We start from the raw sequence: 17443 nt of genomic DNA, 5'->3' as shown, positions 1-17443 counted from the left end.
TATTTGCTGCTTGTTTTGTCCTGGCCAAACAAACGTTGCCTGAGAAACAAAGGTGATGATCAAATCAATTAATCCATTTTTTTTTTTTCTCAGCCTTTGGGACGACTTAGGCCAACTTAGAGGTGGGCAATAATAGAACCATCAACATGGTTTAATAATCTAAACCCGCTGAAATAAACTTTGGGAAAACAAAAACAAAACAGCTAACACTCCGAATGTGTCCAAAAGTAGCTCCTTTGGTTATCTAAACTATTTCTAAGGATGTGAAATTCCATTATGAGGAAATTTGGGTCACTCCTCTGTTTCTCATTTATCAGCACACCAAAGTACAAAGCCGCCCTCCCATTAGGAAACTTGAGCAAACTGTGGTATTTTATCTCTTGGCCACCTCCAGTAGATTCTGCTATAAAAGCAGCAGCCCCCTCGCAGTAGATCTGCTCTGTCCTTCAGGTCAGGAGACCACACAGTCCACCAGCATGAACCCTCTCCTCCTTGTGGCGCTGCTTGGATGCGTTGGTAAGAACCCTTTACAAAACAAAAAAAAAATGTATTTCAATTTTCTGCTGACTAATCCTGACTGATATGTTTCTTTATTTACAGCTGCTGTGTCTGCAGCCCCGGCTGAGAAAGTGAGATGGTGCGTAAAGTCGGACCAAGAATTAAGGAAGTGCACGGATCTTGTAGCCGCGGCTCCTGCTTTCTCCTGTGTGAAGAAGGAAAGCACACTTGAGTGCATTATTGCAATCAAGGTAAGCATATCACCCTTAGACATAACTCTCTTTGAGTTAACTTATCATTTACATCAGCAGTTTTCTTTAAAATGATAGAGGTTGTTGCAAAACATCCAATAACGGTTTCATTGTTATCCAAACTTCAGCACTGTGCTTCCATCTGAAAAAAGTGTTTCCCTTTTCTTCCTTTTTGACACAAACTATGTGATTCTGACAATTATTAAAGATAATTGATCATAATCCATATGATGCTAAAGGCTGATGATACAGCAGGAAGAAAACTACTAGATCTGTAGTTTATGTTGCCAAGGGACAGCAAACAGCAGACTAGGAAAAAACATAAAAAAATATACTATTTATAGTTATTTCAGAAAATGGTAAATTGAAAGCCCAAAGCCACCTTCCAGTTTGCTTATTCATTAGATGTTTGTACTCATTAAAGGAAGATAGATTGGGGATAAAATTCTAGAGACCCTTTTAACTTTCTTACATGTCAGACACACTCCCTGTTTTGCACTTTGAAACAAAAAGTGATGAGATAGCAATAATCCGCAAATCACAAAATTCCACCTAAATCAAGTTTTAAGCCTTAACTTCAATATAATGCCATGTGTTTAATCTGCTGTTTTTTATTTCCCCGAATGCAGGAACATTTTAACTAATATATTTTACACACTGCAGAACTGATCCAAATCGGGAAGTTATATGTAAAATAAATAAATTAATTAAATTTCAAAATAGAAAAAAAACATGATTTAAGAGTAGATAACTGTTGCAAATCCAATATTTTTACTGTTAGAGAAGGAATTTTCTACCAGTATATGTCCAGTTAGGGACATTAGACCCATTTATTCTGGATTGTTTTTTTGTGTGTGTTTTTTTTTGACAGGCTGGTGAAGCAGATGCAATCACAGTAGATGGAGGAGACATTTACACAGCAGGACTGAACAACTACGATCTACATCCTATCATTGCCGAAGACTACGGAGAGAGTATGCATACGCAGCAGCTGTCTTTGTACATAAATCAAGCATTAAGAGTGCAGCTTTACTCACTGCTTCTTTTTATTCTCACACATTCAGCCTCAGACACCTGCTACTATGCTGTGGCTGTCGTGAAGAAAGGAACTGGATTTGGCTTTAGGGATCTCGGAGGGAAGAAATCTTGCCACACCGGTTTGGGAAAATCTGCAGGCTGGAACATTCCCATTGGAACTCTGATTTCAGAGAATGTCCTTCAGTGGGCTGGCATTGAGGACAAACCTGTGGAGGAAGGTAAGAAATCTGTATTTGTTCTTTGAACTCACCCTGGACTGTGTGTTTGGATAGTTTACGCAGTATAAAGGTACACTTATGCAATTGTGAGTTATTTTTCTGGACTACTTACAATCAGTCAGGTATGTTTACTTTAGCTCTAAACAGTATTAGTTCTAATCTTAAATAAATCCACATTTTCTTCTGAGATAATTCTGGAATTTGCTGGTCAAGGTAAAAAGCTGACAGCTGGCACAAAGATTTAAGACCAGTACAGTGAAAAGTAAGACAATAAGTCTGGTTCTAGACTCATTCCTATATCCAGCATTACCACTATGTAAGGCAGTTACATAATGGCAGCATATGGCCTTGTTTTGAAATAGTTCTCCCCTTAAGCAAGAATATTATCAATTGGCCTCAACATCAACATCATATTTTGTATATTCTTTTTGCTGTTATAAACACCAGAATTTCCCCATTGTGGAACAATAAAGTGGTTTTCTATTCTATTCTATTCTATTCTATTCTATTCTATTCTATTCTATTCTATTCTATTCTATTCTATTCTACTCTATTCTATTCTATTCTATTCTATTCTATTCATGCTATCACCTTCAATGTAGATGGTGTTGCTTTGGTTTCAAGCCTTTATCTAATAAGCTTATTAAATTTAAAGGCATATTGGAAGATGTTCTTGATGTGTACCATCAAAATTAGTGATCCTAATAATTGCCAATCATTCTGGTGATATGTTTACCTAAGTCCATCCTACGTGCTCATACCCATTTTCACTTATTGTTGGTGAGTCTGACATAGTGGAGAAATTGCAAATCTTCTTTTGGAAATTAAGCTTGTATGGGCGATGCAAACAGCAACTTTTAAACAAAGCATGCATTTTTTTTAAGTGGAGCGGAAAAGTCTTTTCAAAAATTCGCAAAAATCCTCCACCATACCTTTAAAGTTTTTTTTCTTATATTATTTCATGAACAATTACCGGTAAGCAGGGCTAAGGCCTTTTGCATGCTTTTCATTTTCCATAAATGTTTTGACAGGACTGAAATGTTTTGGAATTATTTGGTTTTAATTAATTATCTAATGTATTTTCAGCGGTAAGCACCTTCTTTCAATCAAGCTGTGCTCCAGGAGCACCACGGGGCTCCAAACTGTGTGAAATATGCAAGGGAGACTGCTCCAGGTCCCAAAAGGAGCCTTACTACGACTACTCTGGAGCCTTCCAGTCAGTATTTACTATCCTCACGTCTCTCCAGTGTCGCTTTCTTTATCTCTGACAGGCTTGAAGAATCATATCTTCGTCTCACATCCTTATTTTTTTGTCTCTGTTTCTTTTTTCCTACTTGTTTAACATTCTAGGTGTCTGGCGGAGGGTGCAGGCGATGTGGCATTTGTGAAGCACCTCACTGTACCCGGTCAGTATAGCTCAATGGATCATTGTCTTTTATACGTTTACATAATAGCTGTTTTGTTGGTTTTTGTTGTTGGTGTGTGTGTGTGTGTTTTTTTTGTATTTTACCTTAAAAATTAATAGTCAGAAATTGCCAAGCACATCTGTGTCACAAATATGGTGTGCTTAGCGTAAAAATAAAGGGCATTTCTGTATTATTTTCTTTTTTGTGACAATGTTTCTTAACATCAAATCTTATGCTACTGGAAACCCTTCTAAATTTCTCATAAATTTTGTTATATTTGTAAGAAAAATGCATTTTTGGGGGTTGTGCATCAGGGTTAGGTATAACACCCTGTCTTCCAAAGCCAAATAGCTTACTGTGGAGCTGGTGTGATGGTGAGATGCTTTACCTTGAAAAAGGAAACTTGTCATTACTGGATTATAATCTGAAGGCAGAAAGTCAATGGCAATATACCTCCACTCTTATTGGTTGAGCTCAATCTTACATAATGTCAATGGCGAACAAAACAAAGGACACCTTTTCAGGGACCAACTCAAGTATTTGAAAATGGTAATAAAATAATAAATAAAATTTTTATAAAAATTATTCAAATTTCTGTCTTGGTCGGGGGTACAAACTCAACTCTAATGCTCAGCCCATAAATGCAGTTTATTTACAAATGTGTACCCATTTGAAGAGCAACAACATGAGCCATAAAAAGCTCAGCCAGCAACGGTGGATACATGTTGATGCCAGTGGTTGTAGAATTTCCATTTTTCTCTGCATCAAGATAATGGCAAGTTTATAAGATTCTATCATTAAAAAAACACAATCAACCACAATTTATTAGCTTTTCTGATATTTGTAGATGGGACATAATTATAAAAATAATTATAAATGCAAGATGAATTTAGCTAAATAAAAATATGGTTTCTGAATTTGCTCGTTTAGATTCTGAGAAGTCCAAATACGAGCTGCTTTGCAAGGATAATACAAGAGCGCCCATTGATAACTATAAAGACTGCCATCTGGCCAGAGTACCTGCTCATGCAGTTATCACCCGCAAGGACCCAGAGCTGGCTAACCTGATCTGGAACAGTCTCAGTGGTGTGCAGGTAAAATGAATTAAGCATAAGGAAAATACAGAGACTACTTCAAACTTGCAGAAGGAAACTTGAGCTGTGCTTTGTGTGTTTCTTGACTCTTCAGAATTTCAACCTTTTCTCCTCTGAGGCTTACGCCCCTGCCAAAAATCTAATGTTCAAGGACTCAACACAGAAATTGTTGCGAGTGCCTCCAAACACAGACTCCTTCCTGTATCTGGGTTCTAATTATGTGAGCATTGTCCACTCCCTCAAAAAAGGTAAAAGTGGGGAAAACCCGTTGAAAGAAATATCCAGATTCACACATTCATCTGTCAATAGTCATGCCGTAAACATGTTTTTTTTTTTTTTAAGAGTCCGCCACAGGAACTGCATCCTCTGGCATCAGATGGTGCGCTGTTGGCCATGCAGAGACTGTAAAGTGTGACGAGTGGAGCATTAACAGCGTGACTGATGACAGCGCCTCTATTGAGTGCCAGAATGCCCCAACCGTTGAGGATTGCTTCAAGAAAATTATGGTAAAACCAAAAAGATCTATGCGCTCTACTTTTCACAGGGGAATTCTTGGTTTCTTTTTTTCCCCTTATTTTTTTTTAGCTTGTTTCTAAATGTTTGAAACATCTTGCAGCGCAAAGAGGCAGATGCGATGGCTGTGGACGGAGGACAGGTGTACACTGCTGGAAAGTGCGGTCTGGTTCCTGCCATGGTGGAGCAATACGATGAACGTATGATGCCAAAAAATTTACATAAAACCTGATTGATGATAACAATGTGTGTTTTGGGAAAACTTTGGTTAATCTGTAACATTTTCAACTTTTGTCTCTGCTCAGAGGCGTGTACTGGTCCTTCAGGTATTACACCATCTCTTTTATACTTTTATTAAGACACTCAAATATTATATTTAGGTGTTCTTGCTGTAACTCATCTTCTTCTGCTTTCACAGACACAGCCTCCTCCTATTTCGCTGTTGCTGTGGTAAAGAAGACTTCAGGAGTGAACTGGGAGAACCTGAAGGGAAAGAAATCCTGCCACACAGGCGTAGGCAGGACAGCTGGCTGGAACATGCCCATGGGCCAAATCTATTCCCAGACTAAAGACTGCAACTTCGGTCAGTGCAAAACTGTTACTTACTCATTTTTTATTACAAGACAAAATTGCGTAAAATGACAGATTTTTGGCGTCCTGAACCGTCTTTGAAAACGTTTTCAGTCTGACTGATTGATTACACCCTGCTTCTCCACAGCTAATTTCTTCAGCAGTGGTTGTGCCCCAGGTGCCGAACCCAGCTCTCCATTCTGCCGTGAGTGTAAAGGTAGCGGCAAAGCCGTGGGAGATGAAGCCAAGTGTAAAGCCAGTGCTGAAGAGCAGTACTATGGTTATGCTGGAGCTTTCAGGTACATTGAGACACATCAGTGACTGTATGACATTGTCTATGGTATATGTTGGTCATGTAATCTCTCTTTGCTATTTTGCCTAGTGTTGTCTACTTTAATTGTCTGAGTGTGGCTTTGACAATTATAATTTCTGATAAGAAAATGTTTTCAACATCTTTGCTTTTGGCTAAAGTAAAGGGTTTTTTGGGGGGTTCCATTGGGCTGGTTAGCTGAAAAGTAGTAAAGTTTTTCACAATGACCTCTGCACAATATAAATCAACTACAAACTTTGGCTGTAGAGTAAGCAACATTAGCTGGCATTCAGAATGACTCTTCTGTAGCTTGTTTTTCTGTCTGCTCTTTGTTGTGAACAATATAAGGTGAGTGGAGGTCGTGAAAAAAAAAACTGAATCAAAAACAAATTGACTTATTTTAATTCTTGAAGAAGGAACCTAAAGACCTGGCAACTTTCAACCAAGAATTCAGAACTAATGAAGACCCCTGGAAAAGTTTGAAATGACTAAGAATTAAACAGAGTCCAGTTGTTTTAGTTCTGTTTTTTGATAATGATGCTAAAGATTGATATTTGATCAACGGTTCCTTATTTGTTACATAATTAAATGTCTGTTTCACACATATCAAAGTCCTCTGGATTAGGTCTGATCATATCTAATTAAAAGTCTTAATTAATCTGGTCAGTGACATCATCATGACACCATCATGACACCATGTGTGGCTTATTATTGCAGATGTCTGGTTGAAGGTGCTGGTGATGTAGCCTTCATTAAACACACAACTGTTGGAGAAAACAGTGATGGTAAAGAACATTACCTGACTTCACGCTAGTACCTTGCTGAATTGTTAGCTAAAAAATGTCAGCGTCGCTCTAACCTATGGCCCTTTTTTTTCCTGATCAAAGGTAACGGTCCTGAATGGGCTCGTGGTGTGAATTCTAATGACTACCAGTTGATCTGCCCTGGAAAGGATCCAATGCCCCTCTCTGAGTATATGTCTTGTCACTTGGCCAAGGTCCCAGCACACGCTGTGGTAACCCGCCCTGAGATTCGTGATAATGTGGTTCGCATCCTCCAGGACCAGCAGGTCAGTCATACATTTTAAAAGAAATTATAGGCTTTGTTATTATTCACAGGATTGACAATGCTTTTTATATATATATATATATATATATATATATATATATATATATATATATATATATATATATATATATATATATATATATATATATAATTTTTGCCCAGAAAACGTTCACATTTTTGAACTTTTCCATCTGATGGCAGTACCTAACCCTTATTTTTAGTCTTACTCATCAACCTGGCAGCTTCACGAGGCCGATTTGAAGTAGAATACTGATTTTGAAATCAAATCAAAACTGTTAGACAACATTAAAGTCAGTTAAATTTAAAAGTTAACCAAATATAGATTCCATATTTCTAAAAAAAAAAAAAAAAAAAAATGTTGTTTACTTTACAGACCAAGTTTGGAGCCCGCGTGGATTCCACGTTCAGAATGTTCTCATCAACCAATGGAAAGAACCTCCTCTTCAAGGACTCCACCAAATGTCTCCAAGAAATTCCATCTGGAAGAACTTTTAAGGAGTTTTTGGGAAATGAGTACATGGCCGCCATGTCCTCACTGAGAGAATGCAGTGACACTGCTTCAGGTTTGTGCTACTCAAAGTTGCTACTAGGATTTTCAATTATCAGCAAACATGCATTGCTTTTGGAGCCCATTTGAACTCAGTATTTGAAAATGTATTTTCTTTCCTCCCTTCAGATCTGGAGAAATCTTGCACTTTCCATACTTGCCAGCAACCCTAAAGTGTAGTGAACAGTTTCCCATCATTCCATCATTGATTCAGCAACACTTCCTACATTCACCATCCAAATCAAATTGCGAGCTGATCTTGCAATCTGCTTTTTTTTTTTTCAAAATAACAACAGAAATATTACACACTTAAGATAAACAATCATGGGATCATTTTATTTTAGCTATCTGTTGGAAAAAATATCAGACTTCCAACATGACATGATTGATTTTGCTTTGTTAACCACTTTACTATTTCCAAATAAAACTTCTCAAAAACTTTTTTGTGGACCGTATGTTATTTGTTGCAACAGTACTAAAATGTATGTTATCTAAAGTATTTATTCATTTTTCACTTAATTATAGATGCACTTTTGAAAAATTTTGGTTGCGCTGTTTGAATTAATCAAATTCATGAACAGCTTTATCCATTTCAAACAGTGGTTTGCAATGCATTTGGGATAATTGTCCAGTTGGAAAACTTCACCCTCCTAGTTGACTTTATGCAGATCTTAAAATAAGGTAATTGTTTCTTTAACCGTTTTTGCTCTTCGTAAGTACCAGTAGAAGCCAAAATGCTCCACAGCAGGATGCTGCCTTAAAGCTCAAGCTCTACAATTGGTAATGTTTGTAGCTTTCAAAGCCTTGTCTAAACATCTCAGTGGCAACATTTTTGTATCGTTTGACTGCACAACCTTTCTCCATAAGCTGTTTTGCTTGTGCATCAGGAGAGGGCCAAACTGTAATAGTGAAGCTAGATCCATGTTTTTTGAGCTCCTGCCTTTCAGCCCTTAACCAAGGTAATATTTCCTACCTTGTGGTATTATTGTGGTCTTATCTGTTTTATGATTTTCTGAAACTTTGTGGGTTCTTTCTGAATCAGGATATCTTACTGGAAAATTTTGTATGCACAAACATGAAGTTTCTATAGTTAACATCAAAAACCATCATCAGTTCATTCAAGTAGGCTGCAACTAACGATTATTTTGCAAATTGATTAATCGTGGATTATTTATAAATTAATCAATTAAAAATAGGATTGCCAAAGATTCCTTGAAGAAGACTTTTTACAAAATTAAACTGGGTGAAACTACAACTTTTCCACTTGACAAGTTCTGGAGCATTCTAGAGTATTTTGACAAAATGCGAAATGTTTAAATTTTTTTTTTCAATTTTGGTATAATTACTGCTCTAAGTAGGTTGCTCTGTCAGCTAAAGGCCTGTATTAGTCTCTATTCTCCAGTTAATGATTAATCGATTACTAAATTAGTTGACGATTATTTCAATAATCAATTAATCACAATTCATTTTTTAAGTCCTATGTTCAAAAAACACATAAAAGCACTTAAGAGAGATACAATAAAAACAATGAGCTGTATGTCATGTTTGTGTTCATCCTGGCATTTTTATTGTATTGCAAAATGTTTACTTATTTCCAGCAGAGTAACCACCCTAGTTGTGAGGTGTTTAGTGTGTTTATCACAAATACAGCCTGAGCAAAGAAACTCTTTGTGCCAGTTTGTTTTTACTATTAGCACTATATACCCTGGACCTGAAGGTTACCATCTAAATAGCTTTTAACCAGAATGTGTGGGGTATATAGAAATATTCAAATATATTTCTAATTTCATCTGAACATTGTACTTATTCTTCCAGACCACGCTGAAGTTGAGATACACCCATGTACTTATAAATATACTGTTTTTGTTTTAAATTATTATTTTAGTACTTACAACTATAAATAAATACCTCCAACAGACTTTACTATTCACTTTTTTATATTTTCTCATCAGCCCAGGCCAGGTTTATGCTTTCTATGCTCCCCTGTTCTTCTCCTTTCGTTGAATCAATTATTAGTTATATGAATGTCATCAAACCTAACTGTAAATGCATTATAACAAGTAAGTAGAAGGCTATTTAAATTTGCAGAGTTTTGTCCTTATGTTATGATGAGGGGTTTATTTTTAAAGACTTGGGCTCTGTCCGTTAGTTAAGTTTAAAAAAATCAAAATTTAAAATCAAAACTCAGCTCCAGAAAAATGTGAGACAATGCCTCATGGTGACTGCAATGGAGGCATGTTTGAGTAAGCTGTATTTATAACAAAACACTGGGATGCCTGTTTGAGTGATGTAGACATATACCTGCATGTACTATTTGAACAAATTGGAACCACTTGGATAAATTCTATACAGTTTTGAGACAAACATTGTAGAGCTAAAAAAACAAAAACTAAATAATTGTGAACAAGCACCTCAACATTACAATAGCCCCTCAAAGACCAAATCTATACAGTTTAAATGAAAAGGGGTCATATATTTGTATTTTTTTTTACAAAGTAAGGCTAATCAAATGAGGACACAATAAATTATAGAATTAATAGACGATTTCACCACATCCATGGATAAAAAGAAACATACAACATTCTTTTTTTTTTTGATGGGGGTTTCTGAAGTGGATGAAGAGGTGTTTGAGTTACTGCAACATTGAATTCCCCTTGGGGATTAATGAAGTATTTCTGAATTGAATTTAACCTAATTTAAATAGTATCCAACTATTTTTGAAAATGTGGCAACTTTGACATTGCTGCGGTGTCCCCTAGGAGTCATTATTAGGACAAGTATAGTTAATTTTCTACATAAATCATATATGTAAGTTTTTAAAAAGCAATGCCGTTTGCTTTGTTTTTGGGGTGATCCAAATATTTTCTGTAAAGGTGAGAGTTTATAGCAAATAAATTATGTTTTGATTTTTTTCTTTACCATATTTGCATGTCTATAAAGCCGTTGCATGTCGTATATTAGTGTGGTTACTCTTTAACCACTATTTTTAAATGACTATTTTTGATCACTTGCATAGGTCTAGAAGCACAAGATCTATATCCAGCCATTCAGCAAAGATACTGCTACATGGCTGTACAGCAGCCCTTGAATGATATATTACCTACTGGAAGTTAAGTACAAAAAAAAAAGGGAAGTCAAGAAAAAAACGTAAAAAGCTAATTGAAAAGTTAAAAAGTTAATAAGCCTAGTTAAAATGTATATTTATGTTTATAAACTAAAAAAAATAACTGCCAGTATCAGCATTAATGCCTCTAAGGTTATGTTGTACCAAAAAAAATGTGTTTCTTTTAGTCTCAGAGTGTTTTTCATGAATTTCTTATAGAAGCACTTTTGTTATTTTTCGTAATATATTCGGCAGGTTGGAGTTTCTTCTTATTACATTGACATTCATTCTTGCCATCAAAATATCTATATTTTATTTATGTTACAAAGGTAATAAGGTCTTATCCTGGATTCCAATAACACTATTGGCTTGAAATTTGGATTATTTCACTGATTGCACTATAAAGGTTCAAAAAACAAGATTAATGTTAACAACATCAAAAAATGAGAAGCAACATCATTATCCAATTTTCAACAGGAAAAAAAAAACGTTTTCATGAAAGTTTTAGATATATATTCACACCTAGGTACCAAATCCTGTGTAACATTAACTAAAACAAAACAAAGTGAAGCTTTTATATTTGATGAGATTTTATATTTATTAGATTATGAGATTGTTTCAGGCACTGTATATAATATATACATTTTTAATACATGTCTGATGGGTTATATAAATAGTCTCAAAGGCTCTTGAACGTTTCCTCAGATGATTCATATTCCACCATCACATGACCAAGGAACCGGCATCAAATGATAATTTCCCCGGAACTAACCCATGCGACTGGAGGCGCACCGGCTCCGTAGAGCAAGAACATCGCACTATGGCCTCACACTGAGCCCTGCATAGCGAGAGTTCTATCTAACCGGCAATCCGTCACCATCGACGCCTTGAACATGGACCTCCAGTCCAGAGGCTCATTGGGGAGTCAACGAAATTACCAATAGCACTCCCGAAGAACGATATTATTATATTTTTCTACCACCTTCACTTTTGAACATCCTGGGATTTAAACCGAGGTGACATCAGTAGCACTCATCCCATCTGCCGGTTAGCCAACTAGTTTGCTAAAGTCAGCCAACAAGGGCTTCACTCGTCTGTTGGAACAAGGACAAACAGACAAAACTCATTAACAGAAGACTGAACACCCACCGCTCCTAATATACAACGCTGTCACTGTTGGTATCTGGTAAGAATTAAGTCGGTTAGCCATGTTGATGCTAGCTTTATGTGCGCTTAAGCTAGGCATGAATTTTGTCAAAGGCATGCAGGTTGAACAGGCCCCGCCGGCTGTCACTTCGCACGCTTGGATAGTAAGCAGTCGAGTGCAGGTTTTTTGAACAAAAGTTCGTTTAATCCGTTTAATATATAACTGTTTTACATTTATAAGTTGGATGCTTATACTCGAAAGCCGTTGGAGGCGTTTATCCAAAGTTATTCTGACGTTAGCTGAAATGACAGTTGGTGGCTAATCTTCACCGGTCTCTTATTACCATCGGCTGCTTCTTACCTCATTTTGACTTAAAACAAATTTGAACAGTGCATAGACAGCGTGTTTATTGTAAAGCTGTTTGAAGAATATGTCTCTGTAAATGCTTCGGTGAAACGGTAGGTTGGATGGGTTTGTTCTGTCGTGAAGCCTGTTAGGCCTGTTTTTAATTTACTCCCATCACCGTCGGAGCTAAACTGCTAGCTAAGGTTAACCAACAATAGCTCGACTGTTACTAGAACGTGTCAATCATTTTTCGCCAAGAAACACAGCGTTTACTTTTCTAGCTTTTTCTGGGAGAACACTTGGGTTGTTACTTGTAGATAGAAAATTGAACACCGTGTACTCCGAGGTTAAATGCGGACAGCCACGTAGCGTAACTGTCGAAAATGTCTGGTAGAGGGGGGGACACGTAATGTTAGCACGCAGCCTGGTGGCTACCATTTAGTAGCGGCAGCCACGCTAGAGGTTCGGTAAAAACAACGTTAGCCCGAATATTTGCTAATAAATAATATTTTATTTGAGCGCTTGTCATCTTTAATCACGGTTTGCCGACCGGTTATCCATCACTGTAAGCTTCGCAACCATATGGTAGCTTAAAGCCCTAAAGCACGGCTCTAGTAGCTAGCAGCTAATGGTGGTTCGTGTGTCAGATTGTCAATTCTGTTTGGATAATCAAATTTTCACCATAATTCCTACGCGAAGCGGTTCAACTATTTAAAAAAAAATATATCAAACTTTCCGTTATGTTTGACTACAAACTAAATGCCGTATCTCCTTAGTAACAATGTTCTGGTATAATTTATCTGCTCACATGGACCTAGCACAACACTGTTTTCACAGTGAATGCACTTTGACCTGAGGTATCCATTTTCTTAGACTTACTGAAAATTAGAATTGCCGGAGTTATTTCCGATCAGTTTAAGATAATGGGGTAAATCCGTCTTCTTCAGATATTACACCCCACCCCCCCTATTTTCTGCTGTGGCCTGTTTTGTTTTGGGGTTTGTTTGTAAAGTTTTTTGATTGGACAAGGAATGAATGTATTTTTTTACTTATTTCATTTGAACTTTTGTTTATGCTTGCGATATGGAAGAGAGGGAGGTGGGGATGTTTGTAATCTTTGGCAAAACTCACAGACCACACCCTCACTGCTTAATGGAGGTGCCACACTAAAGATGTGTTCATACAGTGGTGTTTCTTCCTAGCATTGCTGGAAATATATTTAGGCTTCATATGTTGCACCAAAGTGTTATTGATTGATGGAGGTCTTATATTTAATACATAAAGATGTAGACTTGTCTTTTTTTTTTTTCTCATTTTAGTTTCTCTGAAAGGCTGGCAGCACACAGCCACCCTGATGCAGACCTGTAAAAGAACGTGAAATGAACAAACCACCGCAACCTATATCGGGACCCACCTCTGTCCCAAATCCCTCCCCATCCCCTGGACTAACACAGGTGAGGGATACTTTCTTGGAACTACCTATTGATTGGGTAGTTTGGAGCTGTTTAACATTTTTTTAAATTTTTCCCCCCTGTCCTCTTAAGGCTGCCTACGGCCCCGGACAGCCACCATCGCTTGTTTTTGCACCCACTCCACAAATGAACTCTGCACAGCAGCCGAGACAGGTATGTTTTGAATTAAGGTTTGGTGATTGACCCTCACAATAGACTTGATCGACGATAGACTCAACCCTTCAACAACAGTTTTTATATATATATATTTTTTATTTTTTTATTTTTTTGGACCTATGGGTTAAGAGTAACCCTGTGACAAAAACCTAATGCTGTTTTTAATGGTACACACAAACTCCTTCCAGCAGCATTCCAAAAAAAAGTTAAAAGAACAATTCACTGGACTTTGTTTCCAAGTTTGAAGACGTTTCCCATTCAGGAAGCTTTTTCAATTAAAAATGTCAGGAATAGCGTTGAGTTTGAGGCTTTATACAGTAGCCCATCTAAACCGTGTTTTTTGTTTGGAAAACATGCAAATTGAAACAAACGGGTCCACCCTTTGGAATGGGGGTCGTTTGGCTTCTTTGTTTAGCCTGCAATGCACACAATCCACACCTGTCTAAGTCTCTGAAAGGGCTGCCGTTAAAGGGGAATTGGTGGCCTGGCTGAATAAGCAAGGTCCTCTGCTCCCCTTTAGAGGTGTTGGGGTTGCAATGATAGCAGGACGGGATTGACTCATTTCCTGCATTGTAAGTTTTTGAAAGCCGAAATCTGAGTCCACCCCTCTGTTTAAGGTTGTTTTTTTTTCCAGCTGCAGCCTTTTTTTCCCCCCAAAGTGCCACCGTGCAGCAGCCAAACCAGAACACAGAAAGATATCTTTTATTTACTTATTAATTTTAGTCTCTTTACAGGGCGCTCCATCTTCATTTTAACATGGCAAATACAAAATGAAATAAGAAATAAAAGGAAAATTCCTCCAGTGAAGCTGTTAGATTTGTGCATTCAAATTAACAAATGAATAACAATCAAAAAACTTCGTCTCATGACATAATCATAAAAACTGTAAAAGAGGAAACTATTCCCACTGAACGAATGTATGCATCTTTGACAAGGGGGGAAAAAAAGCACGTTTACCTCATTGGGTTTTAGCAGCATGTGCAGGTGGTTAATATTACCAACGGTGCAGAAGATGCGAAGATGCCCTCTGAGGGGGTTCTTGTCTTTGCCTGCAAAGTCACCTGCACAAATATATCATTCATCGCCATTTGTTAGACTGATTGATATCGGTTGGTACATTTTTACAAATCGCCTAACCTTATTTTTAATGTTAAGGTTTTAGTATTATTTTAGTGCAGAGTACGAAGTCTCTTCTGTTCTTTCACTTTAATTTCTGACATGGCTTCTTCTGCTGCAATGCTTTGGCTTGGTGTCTGTGTAAAAGCCTTGAATGTCTGGTGTGACTCTTTACTCTTCTCTGCTGTCCTCCCAGTTTGCCACAGGGCCTCGTACTTTACACCAACAGGTACTAACTCTAACTTTCTTCTTCCTGTATCCCTCTTATGTCACTAGTGCAATGCATGTTCTTAGAACCACATTTTCAGAGAGAAGACATACATTTTACTTTGTCCTTTTCTTTCCATAGGTCCACATTTCATTCCAATTTTTTTTTTTCACACCAAACTTTCTAAAACTTGAGTCCGAAAATATTATTCTAAAAAGAAGTTATTTATTTTTTTATCCACCCTTCACATGAGTATTTTTTTTTTTCCCAACATCCTTTGTCCATAAAATGCTCTTCAAACTAGCACACAGATTTAAAAAGGCCTTCTGAAGATTAGGTTATTGGAAAGTGGAATTCTTTAACCAGTATTTTTTTATTCTATCAATATTAGGGCTGAAAAAAATCAAATATGGAAATAAGTTTTTAGTAATATATTAATTGTTAGCTGGAGTTTAGACTAAAACATTCCCTTACCTAACAGAGAAACCATTTACTATACGATAAAAAAAAAAACAAAAAAAAAAAAAAACATTTTTCTCTGTCAGCCTGCTCTATCCAGAACTCCTCCTGTAAAAAGGTTTAGTTTCATCTGGATTAATTCTGTCAAAATTTTTTTTGAAGGAACCCTTTGCTAAAAATAATGAATTAGCAGATAAATCGAATGGTAACTGAACAGAAACTATTAGGTCCCCTTATTTGTACAAACTTCCAAATTAACCAACAGCTTAAAGTGTTGCTTACTTCATGAATTTAGAAGGGAATGTTTCAGGTTCTACTTGAATATCAGTTTATTGGTTGACACATCAGTGTTGCTTATGGTAAAACCACGTTCATTTTGTTCACTATGTAAATTAGCTTTACTCAAAACTCCTTGTGTAGTGTGTATATATACAGTATATGTGAATTTAGTCATTTTATATTCGCAGTGTATTTCTGTACTTGCCAGTCTTAAGCCTTCTGTAGGGCACTTAGTACATGTTTGATGTAGATACTGGTATTGTTTAAACCGACAAGAGAATGTGCTGAGACCCTGATGAAAAGGTGTGTATGTTTGTATGTATGCTTGTATTGCGGCCTTGTCTTACATGGTTTTTGGACCATTCTTTTGTTAAAACGCTACATCGTGGGGACCTCTGCCAGGTCCCTTTGGGGGAGATTTTTACTGTTTTTAGGTGGAGGGTTTGGGTCTCGGAATAAGGTGTGAATTGAGGTTAGGGCTGGGTATATACCTGTAATGGTTGGGTTTAGTGTAGAAATTACCTCCAAATTAACTCACTTGGTTCAGTGGCTGGGTAGAAAAAATGCATGCTGTGGAGATCACTTGACTCCAGATCAACTGTTTTTTTTCAATCAATCTATTTGTCTTGTTTTTTTTTTTACATTCACTGCTGTAGCTAAGAATTCCTATCACCAGTACCAGTAATAATGAGGATATTTACTTGTACACCTATCAGCTTCCCTGCGCGACTATGCCCCTTTAAGATGAATCCTTTGTTGCTTTCATATTTTTCCCACCAGTTTCAGCATGGGCCTGCAGTCCTTGACATTAGGGCTGCAACAACGAATCGATAAAATCGATAAAAATCGACTTTTAAAAGCGTTGGCAACGAATTTCATCATCGATTAGTTGTGTCGCGCGATTATTGCGTCATCCGCCGTCATCACTGCCTCTTGACTGAAAGAGGAAGGAAAAAAAATACGGCAGAGCGAGTCAGCGCCGCAGGTGCAGTGTTGCCAACTCCGCGACTTTTCAGACCCCTCCAGCGACTATTTTTCAAAAAAGCGACTAGCGACAAATCTGGCGACTTTTTTCGGTGTCACTGGTGGCTTTTGGAGACTCTTACGTGAAAGCATGTATCATTCCTACTCTGCCGTGGGGCGCCTCCCCCACCCCAACCGCGTTTTCCCGCAGGAGTCCCTCTCAGTCAGAGCCTCAGCGTCCAGACTGCAAATGAAGCGCGCATGCACCGGGATTGACGGCGCAAATTGATCACAATAATTAAAATAGCCTGCGCTTTGTAAAGTGAAAAAAGTGATAACATGCAACTTTTTTCAAAAGCAATTAACATGGCACGGAACCACCATGTTTGTTTGGTTTTAAAGTGGGGAAACGTTACGTTAGTTTCTCAGGTAGCTCATCTGATGCTTTCCTTATCTTGTTAGTAGGTTACAGACAGTGATAAGGTTGGCTACTTATTTTACTTTAAATTTCATTTGAACTAGCTTAAGCAGCGTTTACATTTACTTTATAAATAAATTAACTTGCAAATTATGAGGGCAAGACTTTTAAAGTTTAAATCTGGCAAAGATAAAGTAAAGATGATTCTACAATTTATGGAAGTAAAGCAGAATAAAATCCAGC

The 17443-nt window shown here is 37.2% G+C and overlaps 2 protein-coding genes across 14 annotated transcripts in view; both read left to right on the top strand.

Moving 5' to 3' along the window:
* The first annotated feature begins 355 nt into the window (after positions 1–355).
* Positions 356–7975, top strand: tfa (transferrin-a). Its single transcript, XM_038289292.1, has 17 exons — positions 356–516; positions 601–749; positions 1621–1723; positions 1814–2005; positions 3092–3221; positions 3356–3411; positions 4342–4505; positions 4600–4753; positions 4848–5011; positions 5122–5218; positions 5324–5344; positions 5437–5601; positions 5737–5887; positions 6616–6683; positions 6786–6967; positions 7361–7550; positions 7664–7975. The coding sequence occupies exons 1-17, from the start codon at positions 477–479 to the stop codon at positions 7705–7707; spliced, it is 2070 nt and encodes a 689-aa protein (XP_038145220.1). The 5' UTR covers positions 356–476; the 3' UTR covers positions 7708–7975.
* A 3428-nt stretch (positions 7976–11403) lies between these two features.
* eif4g1a (eukaryotic translation initiation factor 4 gamma, 1a) overlaps positions 11404–17443 on the top strand; it is a 30567-nt gene continuing 24527 nt past the window's right edge. For 6 of the 13 annotated variants that reach the window (XM_038289283.1, XM_038289280.1, XM_038289285.1 and 3 more), the window contains exons 1-4: positions 11404–11823; positions 13449–13583; positions 13674–13754; positions 15070–15102. In XM_038289283.1, coding sequence (XP_038145211.1) covers positions 13509–13583; positions 13674–13754; positions 15070–15102 — 189 coding nt within the window. In that variant the 5' untranslated portion in view covers positions 11404–11823; positions 13449–13508. The other 7 variants (XM_038289290.1, XM_038289289.1, XM_038289286.1 and 4 more) reach the window with 4 other exon arrangements.

This window comes from Cyprinodon tularosa, unplaced genomic scaffold (assembly GCF_016077235.1).
Source record: "Cyprinodon tularosa strain WSP-4 unplaced genomic scaffold, ASM1607723v1 ctg267, whole genome shotgun sequence".
NCBI lineage: Eukaryota > Metazoa > Chordata > Actinopteri > Cyprinodontiformes > Cyprinodontidae > Cyprinodon > Cyprinodon tularosa.
Note: the sequence above shows the minus strand (reverse complement) of the source record. Positions and strands in the feature narration are given on the sequence as shown.